Genomic DNA, 21,329 nt, shown 5'->3' with positions numbered 1-21,329 from the left:
TGTTGAGCAGAACGGCGCCTCACGTGGCCGCTTTTCCGGGTCACGTGCCCTCACTCAATATGGCCGCCGCTCAGCCTCCTTCTTGGTCACGTGTGTGCAGGGACGCTGCGACTTCCTTCCGGGTTGAGGGGGGCGCAGGCGCATTGAGGGCGAGGAGCTGGTAGGTATGGGAAGTAGTGGGTGAGGGTTGTTACATTGAGTATCCAGTGTGTGTGTGTTGCTGATTCCTGGCACTGTGTCCTCCAAGGAATTAAAGGGGAACAACATGGCAGGGGGCCTGATAGAGAGGAGTCCACATTGGGGTTGCCACCTTTTCTTCAAGCCAAACCCGAACACTAAAGGCGCCTTTCACACGGGCTTTCTGATCAGCTCCGCCTGTCAGTTTTTCAAGTAGTCCTGATCGGACGCTCCATTCACCTCTATGGAGCGGCGGGTGTCAGCGGTGACATGTCCACTGACACCCGCCGCTATCCGATCCATGAAATCTATACATATGGTGACCCTATCTTCCATCTGTCTGGCGGATCGGATGAAAATAGAGAGCAGGGCTCTGGCAGGTCTGTCTCTGCATAGTGAGCGGAGACAGATCTGTCATCTGCCTGATCAGCGTATCGATTCCCCCCCGTCAAGCAAAGCTAGGTCCGCCAGCAGGATCGCCCGTGTGAAAGAGCCCACTAGCCTACAGCACTGCACTTGCTTAACCACTTGCTGCCCGCCATAGAGCAAAATGATGGCGGCAAAGTGGTTACAATATCCTGACCGGACGTCGCATGACGTCTTTAGGATATTAAGGGGGGTGTGCATCGCGGCGATCGTTGTTGCGGTGTGTCAGTCTGACACACCGCAACTCCGATCTCGCTGAAGAGTCTCTGACGGAGACTCTACCACGTGATCAGCCGCGTCCAATCACGTGGTAAACAGGAAGAGCCGTGATCGGCTTTTCCTCACTCACGTCTGTCAGACGCAAGTACAGGAGAGCCGATCGGCTGCTCCTCTGACGGGGGTCTGTGCTGATCGATTATTAGCGCAGCCCCCCCCAAGGATGCCCACACTGGACCACCAGGGAAGCCACTAGGACCACCAGGGATTTCAGCACCAGGTATGCCACCCTAGACCACCAGGGATGCCAATCAGTGCCCACAATGGATGCCAATCAGTGCCCACAATGGGCATCACTGATTGGCATGCATTATTGTTTGGCACTGATTGACATCCATCAGTATCATACATTACAGTACATCAGTGCCCCATCCGTGCCGCCTATCAGTGCCCCATCCGTGCCGCCTATCCGTGCCCCATGCATGCCGCCTATCAGTTCCCCATCCGTGCCGCATATTAGTGCCCATCCGTGCCACCTCATCGGTGCCGCCTTATCAGTGCACCCACATCATTGCCCATCAGTGAAGGAGAAAACTTATTTACAAAGTTTTGTAACTGAAACAAAAAAAAAAACATTTTTTCAAAATTTTCGGTCTTTTTTTATTTGTTTAGCAGAAAATAAAAAAATGCAGAGATGATCAAATACCATCAAAAGAAAGCTCTATTTGTGGGAACGAAATTATAAAAATGTAATTTGGGTACAGTGTTGTGTGACCGCGCAATTGTCATTCAAAGTGCAACAGCGCTGAAATTTGGTCTGGGCAGGAAGGTGTATAAGTGCCAGGTAATGAAGTTGCCGACCAGCCGCCGCAGTTTTACTGCGGCAGAATGGCACGGCTGGGCGAAACGACGTTACCTTGCGTCGCTTCTTCGCCTTGACATGGAAATTTATAGATAGGCAACTCCTATCCTCATATTGATTAGTGGTTCCAAATTAATAATAACTACTGCAGTAGGGAACAGACACAAAAGATACGCTCAGCATCTTTCCAAATAACTGTTCTGCTTTATTATGACGCAATTGAAGGTTTTTATACACATGATTACGTAGGTATCACATTAATATTACAATTGTACGTTTATGGTAACAAGGGACGTAACATAGGCAGGCTAATTCTAATCAGGACTCGGAAGAATGCAAACATGTACTGAAAACATTATTGGTGCCGTGTGCACAGTGAGGGCAGTGTGCAATACATACAAAATACAATACAATTATATACAGAACTTACACATTTCCTTTACAGTCTTTTGGCCGCTAGGGGCGAGCATGCGCCCGCAGCGTGTGTCAGGAGCCGTTGCGAGTGCCCCGGCAGGGCGATCTGACCGCCGGGCTCCCGCGATCGCTCGTGACAGAGCGAGAACCGGTTCTTTCAGGGGAGAGGAGACAGATCATGTGTTCATACTAAGTATGAACACTGATCTCTCTCTCTCCCCCCCCCCCCCCTAGACAGTCCCAACCCCCCCTACAGTTAGAACACACACAGGGAACACAGTTAACCTCTTGATCGCCCCCTAGTGTTAACCCCTCCCCTGCCAGTGACATTTATACAGTGATCAGTGCATTTTTATAGCACTGATCGCTGCATTGTCAATGGTCCCAAAAATGTGTAAAAAATGTCCGGCATGTCCGCCACAATATCGCAGTCCCGATAAAAATCGCAGATCGACGCCATTTCTAGTAAAATAAAAAAAATAATAATAATAAAAATGCCATAAATCTACCCCCTATTTGGTTTGCGCAAAAGTTATAGCGTCTACAAATCGCTTATTGCGATTTTTTTTTTTTTTTTTTTACCAAAAATATGTAGAAGAATACATCTCGGCCAAACTGAAAATTTTTTTTTTTTTTTTTTTTTTTTTTATAAAAAATGCAGGATATTTATTATAGCAAAAAGTTAAAGATGTGGGGTTTTTTTTCAAAATTGTCGCTCTTTTGTTTATAACGCAAAAAAATAAAAACCCCAGAGGTGATCAAATACCACCAAAAGAAAGCTCTATTTGTGAGGGAAAAAAAGGATGTCAATTTTGTTTGGGTACAACGTCGCACGACTGCGCAATTGTCAGTTAAAGCGACGCAGTGCCGTATTGCAAAGAATGGCCTGGTCATTGAGCAGCCAAAGCTGAAGTGGTTAACTCGACCCATTCAGCTGAACGGGGCTGTACAGCAACTGTGTGCAATGCACATGGGGACAGCACAGTGGCGTGGGATTTTAGGGGGTAAAAATAGGTGGCGAGGAGAAAACATAACGCTTCTTCACCACCTGTCAAATACTTTTTAAAAAATGATCCACTGTGGATTACTATTCAGAGTGCTCTGAGTCTGAGGCTTCGTTTACACTTGTGGTTGGGGGGGACAGTAAAAAAAAAAATGGAGGTTGAGCTATGTTTTTACTGCTACCCAACTGTTCCTCTTAAGCTACAAAAGCAGCACACTCTAGTCTGAGTCCTGTCCACTTCTATACAGATACACCGGATAATGTAACTGCCGGGAACCACAGCACAAGGATTACTCCGCCGGGGACTATTTGATGATTTTCGGGCTCAGGCGGAGTAATCCTTGTGCTGCGATTCCCGGCAGTTACATTATCCGGTGTATATGTATAGCAGTGGACATCGGGGCTCAGATTAGATTGTCGGAACTGCTGAATAAGGAGAAGAACTTTCTCCTAATAACATTAACTACTCATGTTCCTCCACCAGCTGAGCAGATGGAGCACAGAAACCACAGTGCAGTCTAAATCATGTGTCCGGGTACCAGACGGAAGGAGACCCGGACACGTGATTCAAAGCCTGTACTGTCCGGGTGAATCCCGTACAGGTGGCATCCCTAGTCCACCTTCACCAGGAGTCATACTGACATGGCTCAATGAGCCTTATTACCTACACATGGAAGGTCTGGACTGTTCCTTTAAATCAGGCGTCTCAAACTGGTGGCCCTCCAGCTGTTGCAAAACTACAAGTCCCATGAGGCATTGCAAGGCTGACCATTACAAGCATGACTCCCACAGACAGAGGCATGATGGGACTTGTAGTTTCGCAACAGCTGGAGGGCCGCCAGTTTGAGACCCCTGCTTTAAATACTGTAATGTAACTGGCAGCTCAGTGCCAGCCTGTATATACCCCACTTATTACTATCGCCAGCGCCTATTACATATCCCTCATTACTAGGACTTCTTTCACCGCTGTGATGGTTTGAGTGACAATTACTCTCATACAACACAGGACCCAAATGAATGTTCTATTGTTGTAAGACACATACAGCTTCCTTTTGATGGTATTTAAAAGAACCACTGGGGAATTTTTTTTTTTTACATTTTTCACTGAATAAAAGAAATGAGATCAAAATCTGTTCCACTTACTTTCTGTTATAATAAAAATCTCCTAACAATACAAAGGGCTGCACATCACCCCTTGCTGGTAAGTAGAGATGAAGGGGTTAATGAAGGGGCTGGGAGTGGAGAAGATGGGATAATGCACAAGTCACAAACAGGGGGAGTAGATAAAGGATTGATGTACGGGGGGGGGGGGGGGTAGATGTACAGGTCACATACAGTGTTGGGGGGTAGATGTACAGGTCGCATACAGGGGGGGGGGGGTAGATGTACAGGTCACATACAGGGGGGGGGGGGGGGGGCAGATGTACAGGTCACATACAGTGTGTGTGGGGGCAGATGTACAGGTCACATACAGTGTTGGGGGGGTAGATGTACAGGTCACATACAGTGGGGGGGGTAGATGTACAGGTCACATACAGTGGGGGGGGTAGATGTACAGGTCGCATACAGTGGGGGGGTAGATGTACAGGTCACATACAGTGTGGGGGGGGGGTAGATGTACAGGTCGCATACAGTGGGGGGGTAGATGTACAGGTCACATACAGTGGGGGGGTAGATGTACAAGTCGCATACAGTGGGGGGGGTAGATGTACAGGTCGCATACAGTGGGGGGGGGGTAGATGTACAGGTCGCATACAGTGGGGGGGGGTAGATGTACAGGTCGCATACAGTGGGGGGGGGGCAGATGTACAGGTCACATACAGTGTGGGGGGGAGGGCAGATGTACAGGTCACATACAGGGGGGGGGGTAGATGTACAGGTCACATACAGTGTTGGGGGGGTAGATGTACAGGTCGCATACAGTGGGGGGGCAGATGTACAGGTCGCATACAGTGGGGGGGGGCAGATGTACAGGTCACATACAGTGTGGGGGGGGGCAGATGTACAGGTCACATACAGTGTGGGGGGGGGCAGATGTACAGGTCACATACAGTGTGGGGGGGGGGGCAGATGTACAGGTCACATACAGTGTGGGGGGGGGGGGGCAGATGTACAGGTCACATACAGTGGGGGGGGTAGATGTACAGGTCACATACAGTGTGGGGGGGGGGGGGGGCAGATGTACAGGTCACATACAGTGGGGGGGGCAGATGTACAGGTCACATACAGTGGGGGGGGGTAGATGTACAGGTCACATACAGTGGGGGGGGTAGATGTACAGGTCACATACAGTGGGGGGGGGGGGTAGATGTACAGGTCACATACAGTGTGGGGGGGGGGGGTAGATGTACAGGTCACATACAGTGTGGGGGGGGTAGATGTACAGGTCACATACAGTGTGGGGGGGGGGGTAGATGTACAGGTCGCATACAGTGGGGGGGGGGGGTAGATGTACAGGTCGCATACAGTGGGGGGGGTAGATGTACAGGTCACATACAGTGGGGGGGGGTAGATATACAGTGGGGGGGTAGATGTACAGGTCACATACAGTAGGGGGTGTAGGTGAAGGGGTTAATCATGTACAGGTCACATACAGTGTGGGGGTAGATGTACAGGTCACATACAGTGGGGGGGGTAGATGTACAGGTCGCATACGGGGGGGGGGTAGATGTACAGGTCGCATACAGGGGGGGGTAGATGTACAGGTCGCATACAGTGGGGGGGGGGGGTAGATGTACAGGTCACATACAGTGGGGGGGTAGATATACAGTGGGGGGGTAGATGTACAGGTCACATACAGTAGGGGGTGTAGGTGAAGGGGTTAATCATGTACAGGTCACATACAGTGGGGGGGGGGGTGGAGATAAATGGGTTAATGTGCAGGTTACATACGGGGGGCAGTGAAGGATTAATGTACAGATCACATACACCGTGTGTCTCTGTGTTCATTGTAATGGGAGGCTGTGTGCTGCACCTGTGCCTCCCTTATGCTGGCTATTTACACTGTACACCCTCTTTACCCTGTACACCCCCTTTACACCCTCTTTACCCTGTACGCTTCCTTTACCATGTGCTTCCTTTACTCTGTGCTTTCTTTACCCAGTGCTTCCTTTACCCTGTTCGCCTCCTGTGCCCTGTACGCCTCCTGTGCCCTGTACGCCCCCTTTACCCTGTATGCCCCTTTTACCCTGTATGCCTCCTGTGCCCTGTACGCCCCCCTTTACCCTGTACGCCCCCCTTTACCCTGTACGCTTCCTTTGCCCTGTACGCCTACTTCACCCTGTACGCCCCCTTTACGCTGTACGCCCCCCTTTACCCTGTACGCCCTCCTTTACCCTGTACGCCCCCCTTTACCCTGTACGCCCCCCTTTACCCTGTACGCCCCCCTTTACCCTGTACGCCCCCCTTTACCCTGTACGCTTCCTTTACCCTGTACGCCTCCTTTACCCTGTACGCCTCCTTTACCCTGTACGCCTCCTTTACCCTGTACGCCCCTTTACCCTGTACGCCCCCCTTTACCCTGTACGCCCCCCTTTACCCTGTACGCTTCCTTTACCCTGTACGTCTCCTTTACCCTGTACGCCCCTTTACCCTGTACGCCCTCCTTTACCCTGTACGCCCCCCTTTACCCTGTACGCCCCCCTTTACCCTGTACGCCCCCCTTTACCCTGTACGCTTCCTTTACCCTGTACGCCTCCTTTACCCTGTACGCCCCTTTACCCTGTACGCCCCTTTACCCTGTACGCCCCCCTTTACCCTGTACGCCCCCCTTTACCCTGTACGCTTCCTTTACCCTGTACGTCTCCTTTACCCTGTACGCCCCTTTACCCTGTACGCCCCTTTACCCTGTACGCCCTCCTTTACCCTGTACGCCCTCCTTTACCATGTACGCCCCCCTTTACCCTGTACGCTTCCTTTACCCTGTACGCCTCCTTTACCCTGTACGCCCTCCTTTACCCTGTACGCTTCCTTTACCCTGTACGCCTCCTTTACCCTGTACGCCCTCCTTTACCCTGTACGCCCTCCTTTACCCTGTACGCCCTCCTTTACCCTGTACGCCCCCCTTTACCCTGTACGCCCCCCTTTACCCTGTACGCCCCCCTTTACCCTGTACGCCCCCCTTTACCCTGTACGCCCCCCTTTACCCTGTACGCTTCCTTTACCCTGTACGCCCCTTTACCCTGTACGCCCTCCTTTACCCTGTATGCCCTCCTTTACCCTGTACGCCCTCCTTTACCCTGTACGCCCTCCTTTACCCTGTACGCCTCCTTTACCCTGTACGCCTCCTTTACCCTGTACGCCCTCCTTTACCCTGTACGCCCTCCTTTACCCTGTACGCCCTCCTTTACCCTGTACGCCCTCCTTTACCCTGTACGCCCTCCTTTACCCTGTACGCCCCCCTTTACCCTGTACGCCCCCCTTTACCCTGTACGCTTCCTTTACCCTGTACGCTTCCTTTACCCTGTACGCCTCCTTTACCCTGTACGCCCCTTTACCCTGTACGCCCCCCTTTACCCTGTACGCCCCCCTTTACCCTGTACGCCCCCCTTTACCCTGTACGCCCCCCTTTACCCTGTACGCCCCCCTTTACCCTGTACGCCCCCCTTTACCCTGTACGCTTCCTTTACCCTGTACGTCTCCTTTACCCTGTACGCCCCTTTACCCTGTACACCCTCCTTTACCCTGTATGCCCTCCTTTACCCAGTACGCCACCCTTTACCCTGTACGCTTCCTTTACCCTGTACGCCTCCTTAACCTGTACGCCTCCTTTACCCTGTACGCCCTCCTTTACCCTGTACGCCCTCCTTTACCCTGTACGCCCCCCTTTACCCTGTACGCCCCCCTTTACCCTGTACGCCCCCCTTTACCCTGTACGCCCCCCTTTACCCTGTACGCCCCCCTTTACCCTGTACGCCTCCTTTACCCTGTACGCCCCTTTACCCTGTACGCCCTCCTTTACCCTGTATGCCCTCCTTTACCCTGTATGCCCTCCTTTACCCTGTACGCCCCCCTTTACCCTGTACGCCCTCCTTTACCCTGTACGCCCTCCTTTACCCTGTATGCCTCCTTTACCCTGTACGCCCTCCTTTACCCTGTACGCCCTCCTTTACCCTGTACGCCCCCCTTTACCCTGTACGCCCCCCTTTACCCTGTACGCCCCCCTTTACCCTGTACGCCCCCCTTTACCCTGTACGCCCCCCTTTACCCTGTACGCCCCCCTTTACCCTGTACGCTTCCTTCACCCTGTACGCCTCCTGTGCCCTGTAGGCCACCTTTACTTTGCACACCTCCTTGCAGCCATGTGCATGAAGCCGTACTGTGATAGATTTTTTCACATGCTGTAATGTTACCCAGTAATGGAAATGCCCCATGTATTTATATCACCCTCTTGGGTTGTAATCTGCTTTTGTTCAAGTGAGTTGCGGTGAGGATGGCACTGAGGGCGTGTGGATTAATCATCTTCCGGAGAGTTCCACCGGCGAGTGACATTGAATTCCTCTTACTGCAGACTTCTTATGGGACACATCACTGGACTCCACCCAAAGGTATCCGCTGTGGGCTGCTACAGCTGCTGTTCTATCTCTATTACATATCTGTTCATTTATTTTTAGGCAGACTTTCCTGACATAGCGGAGAATCGCTCGCAGTGACAGTGTTCAAGTGGGACTCCAATGCCGACAGTAAAACCTATGCATTAAAGTGTATCTAAACCCAAGAACAAAAATGTATTGTATTACATCTGGCCGGTCCTTAGATGTGGTGGCTGCATTCGTTTTAATTTTTCAAGTTCTTTTTCTGAAAACCACAGAAAATAGATCCTACCAGAAATTCAGTGTCCTTGTAACCTCCTGTGGACTGAACTAAAATCTCAAACAATGTCCTCGACTTTCACTGCCATCATCTGTGAAGTAAAACACATCCTTGTGTAGTACGGGGGGGGGGGGTGTTGAAATTCGAATCAGGACAGCCTAAGGTGAGAACGCTAGATACAGTGAGAGAGCGCTGTCACTCTTTGAACAGGAAGTTCAATACTGGCAGGATCACCAGGTGGAAAGACTGAAAAAAAATAATGCATTCTCAAGGACTGGTAAGCTGCCATATATTACATTTTTTGGGGGGTTTAGAGACACTTTGAATCCCAATTGAACTTTCAATTTAAGTCACCTAAATACATTCCAGGTCCACTTCAATACCGGGCACCTTTACCCCCTTCCTGCCCAGGGCAATTTTCAGCTTTCAGCGCTCTCACACTTTGAATGACAATTGCGCGGTCATGCTACACTGTACTCTTATAACATTTTTATCACTTTTTTTTTCACGCAAATAGAGCTTTCTTTTGGTGGTATTTAATCACCACTGGGGTTTTTATTCTTTTGCTAAACAAAATAAAAAAGACCAAAAATTGGGGGGGTTCTTATTTCCTGTTATAAAATTTTGCAAATAAGTAATTTTTCTTCTTTTATTGATGTGTGCTGACGAGTCTACACTGATGGACACTGAGGAGGCTGCACTGAGGAGCTGGCAGTGATGATCAGTGCCCTAATTATCAGTGTAAACCAGGGGTCGGCAGCCCACGGGCCGCTAAATCTCCTGCCCGTCAGTGCCCATGATTAATTCATGGGCACCCGGCCCGCGGACAAGTGATTGTATATATATATATATATATATATATGTACGTATGTGTTTATATATATTTTATTTATATATATATATATATATATATATATATATACATACACACACACATACATATACATGGTCAGGTGCGCCTGCATACATATTAGCTCATGCTCTAGTAAGTGCAATTCCTTGTTTTTTATTATTGTTAAAGGGGTTGTAAACCCTCAAGGTTTTACACCTTAATGTATTCTATGCATTAAGGTGAACAACCTCTTTTGATGCAGCTGCCCACAAGAGCCCCCCTTTTACTTACCTGAACCCGATCTTTCCAGCAACGGGGAAGAGCACACCCGCTCCAGCTGGTGTCTTGGGTCCTCAATGATAGCAGCGCGGCCAGTGGCTCCCGCTGCTGTCAATCAAATCCAATGACGCCAGGGGCGGGGCCAAGTCCTGCTGTCTGTGTCAATAGATGCAGAAGCAGGACACAGGAGCGCGCCTGCACGAGTGCCCCGAGGGAGAGCGGCTCTCCAACGGGGCACTTGAGAAGAGGAGGAGCCAGGAGCGCCGCTGAGGGACCTCAGAAGAGGAGGATCGGGGCCACTCTGTGCAAAATCCCTGCACAGAGAAGGTAAGTATGATATGTTTAGTTTTTTTTTTTTTTTTTAATGAACCTTTAGATATCATTTAATCAATTGTTTTACCTGCTCTATCCAATGCATTTTGCATGTTCTTTTTGTTTTGGAGAGGTAGAATTGAGGAGTGGTCAGGGTCAGGTTTCATTCAGCCCCACATGCGACTTTTAGAGAAGCCCGAGGAGGAATTTATAACTCGGGCTGTAACCTTGTAATAAATCTGTCACGCTGCTCCTGTTTAGCATTGATTTTGCTTTGTGTGCAATATTGATAATGTCCTCTATAAAGTTTAGGGGGGTTTTAACTAATCTTCAGGCTTAGAAGGTGCATTTTAACATGTGTGCAAAAATTGCAACAACGGCTCTTGCAGCGTGAGGATTAAGGCGGTCGGTTCATATTAATGGTTTGCCATCACACCAGAATATAAAAAATAATATTAAAAAAAAAAAAGGCGCAGAACAATTTTTATTATTCAAGAAAAACAACCGCTGCTCCAGGTGTATAAAGATAAGGCTGTTGGAAGTTAAGGCTGTTGGAGTGCTAGCCCCGGCCCGCCTCCGTGGGAAACTTGGAAGAAAGAATGGCTGCACATCCAGAACTTCCGATGGCCTTTTATTTTGTTTCACAAAGATAACACCAAACTGTTGTCACGTAGATGCATTTAACTCGTACATCTTGTGCTTAATCATGATTAAGCACAAGATGTATGTGTTAAACGCGTCTATGTGACCACAGTTTGGTGTCTTTGCCTTTTATTTTGTTTCACAAAGATAACACCAAACTATGGTCACGTAGATGCGTTTCATTCGTATAGCTTGTACTTAATCATGATTAAGCACAAAATATATGTGTTAAACGCATCTATGTGACCACAGTTTGGTGTCTTTGCCTTTTATTTTGTTTCACAAAGATAACACCAATCGGGAGTTCTGGATGTGCAGCCATTTCTTTCTTCTTTCCAACAATTTTTGTTGCTCTACTGTGAGTCATGGTCTGCTGTAATAGAGGTGGCGTTGGGTTGTCATTAAAAATAATTGGCATATCAATGCGCTATTGCACGTAATGTGCATTAATACGCATTGCCATTGCACTGGAGAGGTGTGGATAGCCTTTATTCCCCCCTCAATGGTCAGCAGGCAGAGACCTGTAAGTCATTGTTGTGGCCAGCTCTGTATCTTGAATCCAGCGTGTGTGCAGGTGTTGTTGGCTGCTAGTGAATGTTGATCGCGCTGTCATTATATTTCAGGCCACGTGGACCCCGGTGAGGATGACATGACTACGGCTCTGCGGGAAACTGAAGAAGAGGCGGGCCTACATGCCAGCCAGTTCACCGTGGTGGACGGATTTCGTAAGGAATTAAATTACAACGTCAAAAACAAAGCAAAAACTGTCATCTACTGGCTAGCGGAGCTAAGAGACCCCAGCGCACAGGTGAAACTCTCCCATGAGCATCAAGACTTCCGCTGGCTGCCGCTACGAGAGGCCTGTGAATACTCGGGGTACCAGGATATGCAGGACACACTGAACGATGCCTATCAGTTTCTGCAGGGGGACCCCAAACAATGAGCCAGCCTCCAGCAACTGTTCCCTTTTATATGCAGCGGCTGGATCAATAAAGCTGATTTTTTCCTTTCCTGGTTCCTTCTTACCCCACCCCTCATCAACGTGCCAATGAAAATTATGATTAAAAACCTTTCCATTTTATGTTTAGATGTTCTTTTTGACTCAGGGTTTCATCACTGGGTCTTTTTGCTTCTCTAGGCAATGCAGGCAGATTATGGCTTGTTAGATGGGTGCTGCACATAGCTTCCTGGAAACATCACGGAGTCCTTGGCTCTGATGCAAGCAGTGGGCAGGCTCTTGGGAGAAGCTATGTAAATGTTAAAAATGCCTTGATGGGTGTCAGTTCGGAGGAGTGGAAATTCCCAGGCAAGATGGATTTGCATGCAGACTGATATGTGACCCTGAACCTCCATGATTGAAAGAATGAAAATAAAATGAACGAAAGGGGTGGGCTTGGGACAGTCAGGCTGGGGGGAGGACAGAGCTAGATGATGTCCAGACGTGTCCGGAAATCTCTGGATTAACCAATTCAGCCCCCGAGCCTATGTTTAAGACTTGTTTTTTACAAGTTAAAATCAGTTTTTTTGCTAGAAAATTACTTAGAACCCCCAAACATTATATTTTTTTTTCAGACACCCTAGAGAAAAAAAAAGGCGGTCGTTGCAATACTTTGTGTCACACCGTATTTGCGCAGCGGTCTTATGCCCCGTACACACGGTCGGACATTCCGACAACAAAATCCTAGGATTTTTTCCGACGGATGTTGGCTCAAACTTGTCTTGCATACACACGGTCACACAAAGTTGTCGGAAAATCCGATCGTTCTGAACGCGGTGACGTAAAACACGTACATCGGGACTATAAACGGGGCAGTAGCCAATAGCTTTCATCTCTTTATTTATTCTGAGCATGCGTGGCACTTTGTCCGTCGGATTTGTGCACACACGATCGGAATTTCCGACAACGGATTTTGTTGTCGGAAAATTTTATAGCCTGCTCTCAAACTTTGTGTGTCAGAAAATCCGATGGAAAATGTGTGATGGAGCCTACACACGGTCGGAATTTCCGACAACAAGGTCCTATCACACATTTTCCGTCGGAAAATCCGACCGTGTGTACGGGGCATTACAAGCGCAATTTTTTGGGGAAAAATACACTTTTTTTAATTAAAAAATAAGACTATTTTTGCCCAATTTTTTTTTCTATATTGTGAAGGATAATGTTACGCCAAGTAAATTGATACCCAACATGTCACGCTTCAAAATTGCGCCCGCTCGTGGAAAGGGCAACAAACTTTGGCACTTTAAAAATCTGCATTGGTGATGTTTAAAAGTTTCTACAGGTTACCAGTTTTGAGTTACAGAGGAGGGCTAGGTCTAGAATTATTGCTCTCGCTCTAACGATCACGGCGATACCTCACATGTGTGGTTTAAACAACGTTTTCAGATGCGGGTGCAACTTACTTCACTTCTGCGTGCGAGCTCAGCGGGATGCAGCACTTTAATTATTTTTTCTTATTATTATTTATTTTACTTTTTTTTTTTTTTTTTTTTTACACTGTCCTTTAAAAAAAAAAAAAAAAGTTTGGGTCACTTTTATTCCTATTACAAGGAATGTAAACATCCCTTGTAATAGAAAAAACCATGACAGGGCCTCTTAAATGTGAGATTTGGGGTCAAAAAGACCTCAGATCTCATATTTACACTAGAATGCAAAAAAAAAAAAATGTCCCCTTTAAGACCATTGGGCGGAAGTGACATTTGACGTCGCTTCTGCCCTCTAATGTTGTGGAGCCGAGTGGAGGCCATCTTTCCCTCACTCGACACCCAGACTCAGAGGGGAAAGGACGCGATCGTCCCCGCTGCTACCGATGGCTCCGGTAGGAGGCAAAGCCAACTGGAGCGCCGTGAATCTCACAGTGAATCCGCCGCAGAGACCACTTTTATCATAAAAAGAACCGCGCGCCGTTTCTGATAATACCGGGGTTATGGCAGCTAGCTGCTGCCATAACAGTATTTAGCGTCAAAGCACCGACGTACAGCTACAGCAATTTGCATGAAGTGGTTAAAGGTAAATGTTGCACCAAAAGTTGGTACTGGTATTGTATCTTGTAATGGGCTCTGGCTGGGCCACTCAAGGGCATTCACAGAGTTGTCCCGTAGCCACTCCTTTGCTATCTAGGCTGTGTGCTTAGGGTCGTTGTCCTGTTGGAAAATGAACCTTTGCCCCAGTCTGAGGTCAAGAGCACTCTGGAGCCGGTTTTCATCAAGGATGTCTCCTGGACATTGCTGCATTCATCTCTCCCTCGACCCTGACTAGTCTCCTAGTTCCTGCCACTGAAAATCATCCCCATAGCTTGATGCTGCCACCACCATGCTTCACTGTAGGAAGGGTATTGGCCAGGTGATGAGCGGTGCCTAGTTTCCCCCAGACATGACGCTTGCCATTTAGGCCAAAGAGTTCAATCTTTGATTCATCAGACCAGAGGGCTGTCATGTGCCTTTTACTGAGGAGTAGTTTCCTTCTGGCCACTCTACCGTACAGGATGGATTGGTGGAGTGCTGCAGAGATGGATGTTCTTCTGGAGGGTTCTCCTCTCTCCCCAGAGAAATGCTAGAGCTTTGTCAGAGTGAACATTCGGGTTCTTGGTCACCTCCCTGACTAAGGCCCTTCTTCCTCGATTGCTCAGCTTGGCAGGACGGGGCCACTCTAGGAAGAGGTGGTGGTTCCAAACTTTTTCTATTCATGATGGAGGCCACTGTGCTCATCGGGACCTTCAATGCTGCAGACATTTTTCTGTACCCTTTCCCAGGTCTGTGCCTCGATTTAATCCTGTCTTGGAGGTCTACAGACAAATCTTTGGAGGTCTACAGACAAATCTTTGGAGGTCTACAGACAATTCTTTGGAGGTCTACAGACAATTGCTCCGACATGCACTGTTAACTGTGGAACCTTATATACAGCTGTGTGAAAAACTATTTGCCCCCTTTCTGATTTTTTTTTTTTTTTTTTTTGCATATTTATCACACTTAAATGACTCAGATCATCAAACAAATTTTATTATTACACAAAGATAACCTGAGTAACTACAAAATGCAGTTTTTAAATGATGATTTTATTTATTAAGGCAAAAAAAAGCTGTCCACACCTGCAAACAACTGCAATTAATCATTTGCGATAACTGGCAATGAGTCCTTCACATCGCTGTGGAGCAATTTTGGCCCACTCTTCTTTGCAGAATTGTTTTAATTCAAACACATTGGAGGGTTTTCCAGCATAAACGGCCTGTGTAAGGTCATGATACAGCATCTCAATTGGATTTAAGTCTGGGCTTTGACTAGGCCACTCCAAAAAAAAAACTACATTTTGCTTTCTTTGAACCATTTGGAGGTGGACTTGCAGTTGTGTTTCGGATCATTGTCCTGCTGCATAACCCAAGTGCACTTGAGCTTGAGGTCACGAACTGATGGCCGGACACTCTCCTTGAGGATTTTCTGGTAGAGCTCAGAATTCATGGTTCCGTCAATTATAGTAAGTCTTCCAGGTCCTGAAGCTGCAAAGCAGCCCCAGACCATCAAGCTACCACCACCATGTCTGACTGTTGGTATGATGTTCTTGTTATAAAAAGCTGTATTCGTTTTATGCCAGATGTAACGGAACGCACACCTTCCAAAAAGTAAAATTTTTGTCTTATCAATCAGTCCACAGAACATTTGTATAAAAAAGTCTTGGGGATAATCGAGATGTTTTTTGGTAAATGTGAGATGAGCCTTTGTGTCCTTTTTGGTCAGCAGTGGCTTTGGCCTTGGTACTCTCCCATGGAGGCCATTTTTGCCCATTCTCTTTCTTATTGTTAAATCATGAACACCGATCTTACCTGAGGCAAGTGAGGCCTGCAGTTCTTTAGATGTTCTTGGTTCTTTTATGACCTCCTGGATGAGTCGTCGTTGTGTTCTTGGAGTAATTTTTGGAGGCCGGCCACTCCTGGGAAGGTTCACCACTGTTCCAAGTTATCTCCATTTGTGGATAATGGCTCTCACCGTGGTTCACTGGACTTCCAATGCCTTAGAAATGGCTCTGAAACCCTTCCTAGACCTATACATGTACATTACTTTTGTTTTTAATCTGTTCTTGAATTTTTTTAGATTGTGGCATGATGTGTGGCTTTTTTGTGATCTGTTAGCGTCCTCTAGATAGTCAAGTTTGATCGTCTTCTCGGCACTCCGCCAGGGCCGTCGCCGACCCCGGCGGGGCCGATCTGAGGACCTCACTAAACCTTCACTTTGTCAGACAGCTTCTATTTATGCGATTTCTTGATTCAACAGGTCTGGCAGTAATCAGGCCTGGGTGCGGCAAGTGAAATTTAACTGAGCTTTCCAAAAAATTGTGGTTAATCACAGTTCATTCATGATTCAGCATGGGAGGGGGCAATTACTTTTTTCACATGGGGCCAGGCAGGTTTTAACATCTTTTTTCCCTTAATAAATGAAATAATAATTTAAAAACTGCATCTTGGATTTACTCAGGTTATCTTTGCGAAATATTAAAATTGGTTTGATGATCTGAATCATTTAAGTGTGAGAAATATGCAAAAATAAAAAATCAGGAAGAGGGCAAATACATTTTCACACAAGTGTAGACAGCTGTGTGCCTTTCCAAATCATATCCAATCAACTGAATTTACCACAGGTGGACTCCAATCAAGTTTTAGAATGCGATGACCACCGGCCACGAGCGATTGTGACCAGTTCTGACAGGACTGACAGATCGTGTGTTCCTATTAGCTAGAAACCACGATCCGTCACTTCCTCCAGTTAGTCCCCTCCCCCTTCAGTTAGAAGCACCTCCCAGGGAACACAGTTAACCCCTTCACTGCCCCCTAGTGTTAACCCCTTCACTGCTAGTGACATTTTTACAGTAATCAGTGCATTTTTAATTGCACTGATCGCTGTATTAATGCCAATGGTTCCAAAAATGTGTCAAAATTGTCCGATGTGTCCGCCATAATGTCGCAGTCACGATACAAATCGCAGATCGCCGCCATTACTAGTAAAATAAAAAATAATAAAAATGCTATAAATCTAGCTCCTATTTTGTAGACGCTATAACTTTTGCGCAAACCAATCAATATACGCTTAGTGTGATTTTTTTTTTTTTTTTTTACCAAAAATATGTAGAAGAATACATATCGGCCTAAACTGAGAAAAAATTAGCTTTTTTAAAAAAAAAATGGGGATATTTATTGTAGCAAAAAGTACAAAATATTGTGTTTTTTTTTTTTCAAAATTGACGCTCTTTTTTTGTTTATAGCGCAAAAAATGAAAACCGCAGAGACGATCAAATACCACCAAAAGAAAGCTCTATTTGTGGGGAAAAAAAAGGACATCAATTGTCTTTGGGTACAGCTTGGCACGACCGCGCAATTGTCAGTTAAAGCGACGCAGTGCCGTATCGCAAAAAAACGCTCTGGTCAGGAAGGGGGTAAATTCTTCCGGGGCTGAAGTGGTTAAATTTAATAAATTTTGCAAAGATTTCAAACAAACTTCTTTCACGTTGTCATCATGGGGTATCGTTTGTAGAATTTTGAGAAAAATAACGAATTGAATCCATTTTGGAATAAGGCTGTAACATAAAATCTGGAAAAAGTGAAGTGCTGTGGATACTTTCCGGATGCACTGTATTGTAGCAAATGATGGCTTTTAGCAACCTAATAGCTAAAGTAGAGGGAAAAAAGGCTAAAAAGCTGACATTCAGGTGGCCCACCCCAGCCATGGCCCGGGGGGGGGGGGGGGGGACTAGGACAAAGCGAAGTCAGTTAAATATCTAGCAATGTACTGATAAGCAAGAGAAAAGGGTAGAAAAGTAATGGGGGGAAAAGGGGGGGGGGTAAAAGGGGGAGGATGGCTCTGGGAATTGAATGGGCCACGGTCCACAGGGCCACAATCAGCCAACGATGTAATAGGACAGCTAAGGCTCCATAAAGGAGGCGTCAAAATTATGGAGCAAAAATCTATCAACCCAAGGTTACCACATTTTGGAGTATCGTCTCACCTTGTCCTGGAACATTGCCTCTATCTTGGCGTCTTTCATTACCTGGGTGATTCTATTTTTCATAGCAGCCACACTAAGTATCGATGTCTTCCAGGCTTTGGCTATTGTCCGCTTTGCAGCAGTTATGATAAAGTAGAGGAGACGTCATTGGTTCCTGCTCAGCTCCAAGGAAGTTCAGCAGGGCTTTTTCGTGGACTACTTTCGTGGTGGGCCATTCATTTTTCTCGTATTTTTTTTTTTTTTACAAAAAAATACAGACTTTCTGCTATAAAACATATCCATTAAAAAATTAAAAAATCGAATTTCTTCATAAATTTAGGCTAATATGTATTCTGCTACATATTTTTTGGTAAAGAAAAATTCCCAATAAGCGTATATTGATTGGTTTGCATAAAAGTTTTAGCGTCTACAAACTATGGGAAAGATTTAGGGACTTTTTTTTTTGTAGAAATGGCGGCGATCAGCAGTTTTTAGCAGGACTGCGACATTGCGGCGGACGAATCTGACGCTAAGTGACACCTTTTGGGGACCAGTGACACCAATACAGTGATCAGTGCTAAAAAAAAAATGCACAGTCACTGTATAAATGACACTGGCAGGGCAAGGGTTAACATCAGGGGCGATCAAAAGGTTAAATGTGTTCCCTAATTTTTGCTTTCTAACTGTAGGGGGAGTGCTTTGACTCAAGGAAAACAGAGCTCCATGATTCTGCCTGGCAGAAACATGAGATTTCCATTTACCTTACTGGCAGAACAGCGGTCTGCCTTGTTTACATAAGCAGACCACCGTTCTGGTTCTCCACGAACGACGGTCAGTTTCCCGGTGGCCATCGCGGCCACCGGGCCTGCCGATTGGCTCCCACTGTGTCCAATGGAAGTGGGAGCCCCAGAGCCGATGGAAGTGATCACGTACAGGTACGTTATTTTGCGCTAAAAAAAGGACCGCCCCGATGCAGTAAATGTACGCGGGGCGGTCCTTTTTTAAGTGGTTAAAAATTTTTAAAAAAGCTTTCTTTTTTTCATTTTTTTTACAATTTGTATTAGTTTTCAATTAGGTAGTAGTATTATTATTATTATTATACAGAATTTATATAGCGCCAACAGTTTGCATATATAAAAAAGGAAAATGCTCACTATTGTTTCTGAGCCCTACTGCTGTGACAAATAACATACACATACTGTATGTGGTATCCCTGTGATCATTTGGAGTAGGAGAATTTGTTTTGGGTTCTTTTGGTGGTAGGCTAAATTTAAAAAAAAAATAAAGATTTTTACTTATTTTTGCCAATTTTCCTTGAATAAATATATAAATTCCTAAAATAAAGAGATATCCATTACCATGTGCCACCAAATGAAAGCCTAATTTTTCTTTAAAAAATACAGTATAATTCACCTGGATACATTATGTAGTGATGATGATATCTACAGTTTTACTAAAATATGTCAAAGTTGCAAAACTTTGACCACTTTCAATTCGTCATTGAAGTGGTAAAGCGTTGCCATCCCATAATGCATTTTAAAGATTTATGGTGTGCAGACTAAACCCCTGTCGATCGGATCGGGTACCGACGCCGCCATCTTAACAAAGGGAAACAGGCAGTGGAGCCTTGCGGCTTCACTGCCCGTTTCCTACTGCGCATGCACGAATCTCATGGCGCTTTATGAATGGCTCTGTTGTTTTCTGGGACACACACATGTCCCAGAAGACAACGGGGCAGCTGGACAAAGAGGCGGAAGCGCCGCGGAATAGGAAGAGGCAGATTAGGAAGACTGCCTAGCTACAGGGGTTTCTGTTAAGTAAAATTTTTCTTTTTTTTTTTTATATTTTTTTTTGAGAATGTTAATATACTTTTTTATTTTAGGGTGGACCTCCGTTTTAAGGCATACTGTTAACCACTTCAGCCCCGGAAGATTTGGCTGCTCAATGACCGGGCAATTTTTTGCGATATGGCATTGCGTCACTTTAACTGACAATTGGGCAGTCGTGCGACGTTGCACCCAAACAAAATTGACGTCCTTTTTTCCCCACAAATAGAGCTTGCTTTGGGTGGTATTTGATCACCTCTGCGGTCTTTACTTTTTGCGCTATAAACAAAAGAAGAGCGACAATTTTGAAAAAAACACAATAGGGGTTATTTACGAAAGGTAAATCCACTTTGCACTGAAAGTGCACTTGGAAGTGCAGTAGTTCTAAATCTGAGGGGTAGATCTGAAATAAGTGGAAGCTCTGCTGATTTTATCATCCAATCATGTGCAAGCTAAAATGCTGTTTTTTATTTTCCTTGCATATCCCCCTCGGATCTACAGCGACTTTACTTTCAAGTGCACTTGCAGTGCAAAGTGGATTTGCCTTTAGTAAATAATCCCCCAATATCTTTTACATTTTGCTATAATAAATATCCCACATTTTTTTTTAGAAAAAAAACTAATTTTTTGCTTAGTTTAAGCCGACATATTTTTGGTAAAAAAAAATCTCAATAAGCGTATATTATTGATAGGTTTGTGCAAAAGTTATAGTGTCTACAAAATAGGGGATAGATTTATGGCATTTTTATTAATATTTTTTTTTACTACCCTGTTTCCCCGAAAAATAAGACCTAGCGTGATTGTTGGTGATGGCTGCAATATAAGCCCTACCCCCCAAATAAGCCCTAGTTAAAGTCCTTGTAGGTCTTATTTTCAGGGTTGGACTTATTTTCGGGGAAACAGGGTAGGGCTTTTATTGTAGCCATCACTGACAATCACGCTAGGTCTTATTTTCGGTGAAACAGGGTAGTAAAGAAAAATAATAATAAAAATGCCATAAATCTATCCCCTATTTTGTAGACGTAGAAGTAATGGCGGCGATCTGCCAATTTTTTTTTTAGGGATTGCAGACAAATTGGACACTTTTGACACATTTTTGGGACCATTGACAATTATACAGCGATCAGTGCTATAAAAATGCACTGATTACTGTATAAATGTCACTGGCAGGGAAGGGGTTAACACTAGGGGGCGATCAAGGGGTTAACTATATTCCCTGACTGTGTTCTAACTGTAGGGGGGATGGGACTGTCTAGGAGGAGAGAGAAATCGGTGTTCATACTTAGAATGAACACACAATCTGTCTCAACTCCCCTGAAAGAACCGGGATTCGCGTGTTTACACACACAGATTCCAGTTCTCACTCTGTCACGAGCGATCGCGGGAGCCCGGTGGCCATCGCGCCCCCCGGGCACTCGCATCAGCTCCGGGCACATGCTGTGGGCGGGATCAGGGACAGAGGGGTGGTGGTGGGGGGGTGGGATCAGGGGCAGAGGGATGGTGGTGGGATGCGGGGCAGAGGGATGGCGGTAAGGGATGGGATCAGTGGCAGAGGAATG

General features: G+C 46.1%; 1 protein-coding gene across 1 annotated transcript; it reads left to right on the top strand.

Annotated features, from left to right (window-relative positions):
* The first annotated feature begins 3 nt into the window (after positions 1–3).
* On the top strand, positions 4–12,055 carry NUDT2 (nudix hydrolase 2). Its single transcript, XM_073618238.1, has 3 exons — positions 4–160; positions 8,515–8,644; positions 11,598–12,055. The coding sequence occupies exons 2-3, from the start codon at positions 8,530–8,532 to the stop codon at positions 11,915–11,917; spliced, it is 435 nt and encodes a 144-aa protein (XP_073474339.1). The 5' UTR covers positions 4–160; positions 8,515–8,529; the 3' UTR covers positions 11,918–12,055.
* Positions 12,056–21,329: the final 9,274 nt, after the last annotated feature.

Source organism: Aquarana catesbeiana, linkage group LG01, assembly GCF_042186555.1.
Source record: "Aquarana catesbeiana isolate 2022-GZ linkage group LG01, ASM4218655v1, whole genome shotgun sequence".
NCBI lineage: Eukaryota > Metazoa > Chordata > Amphibia > Anura > Ranidae > Aquarana > Aquarana catesbeiana.
The sequence above is the reverse complement of the archived record's forward strand: the minus strand, read 5'-3'. Positions and strand labels throughout refer to the sequence as shown.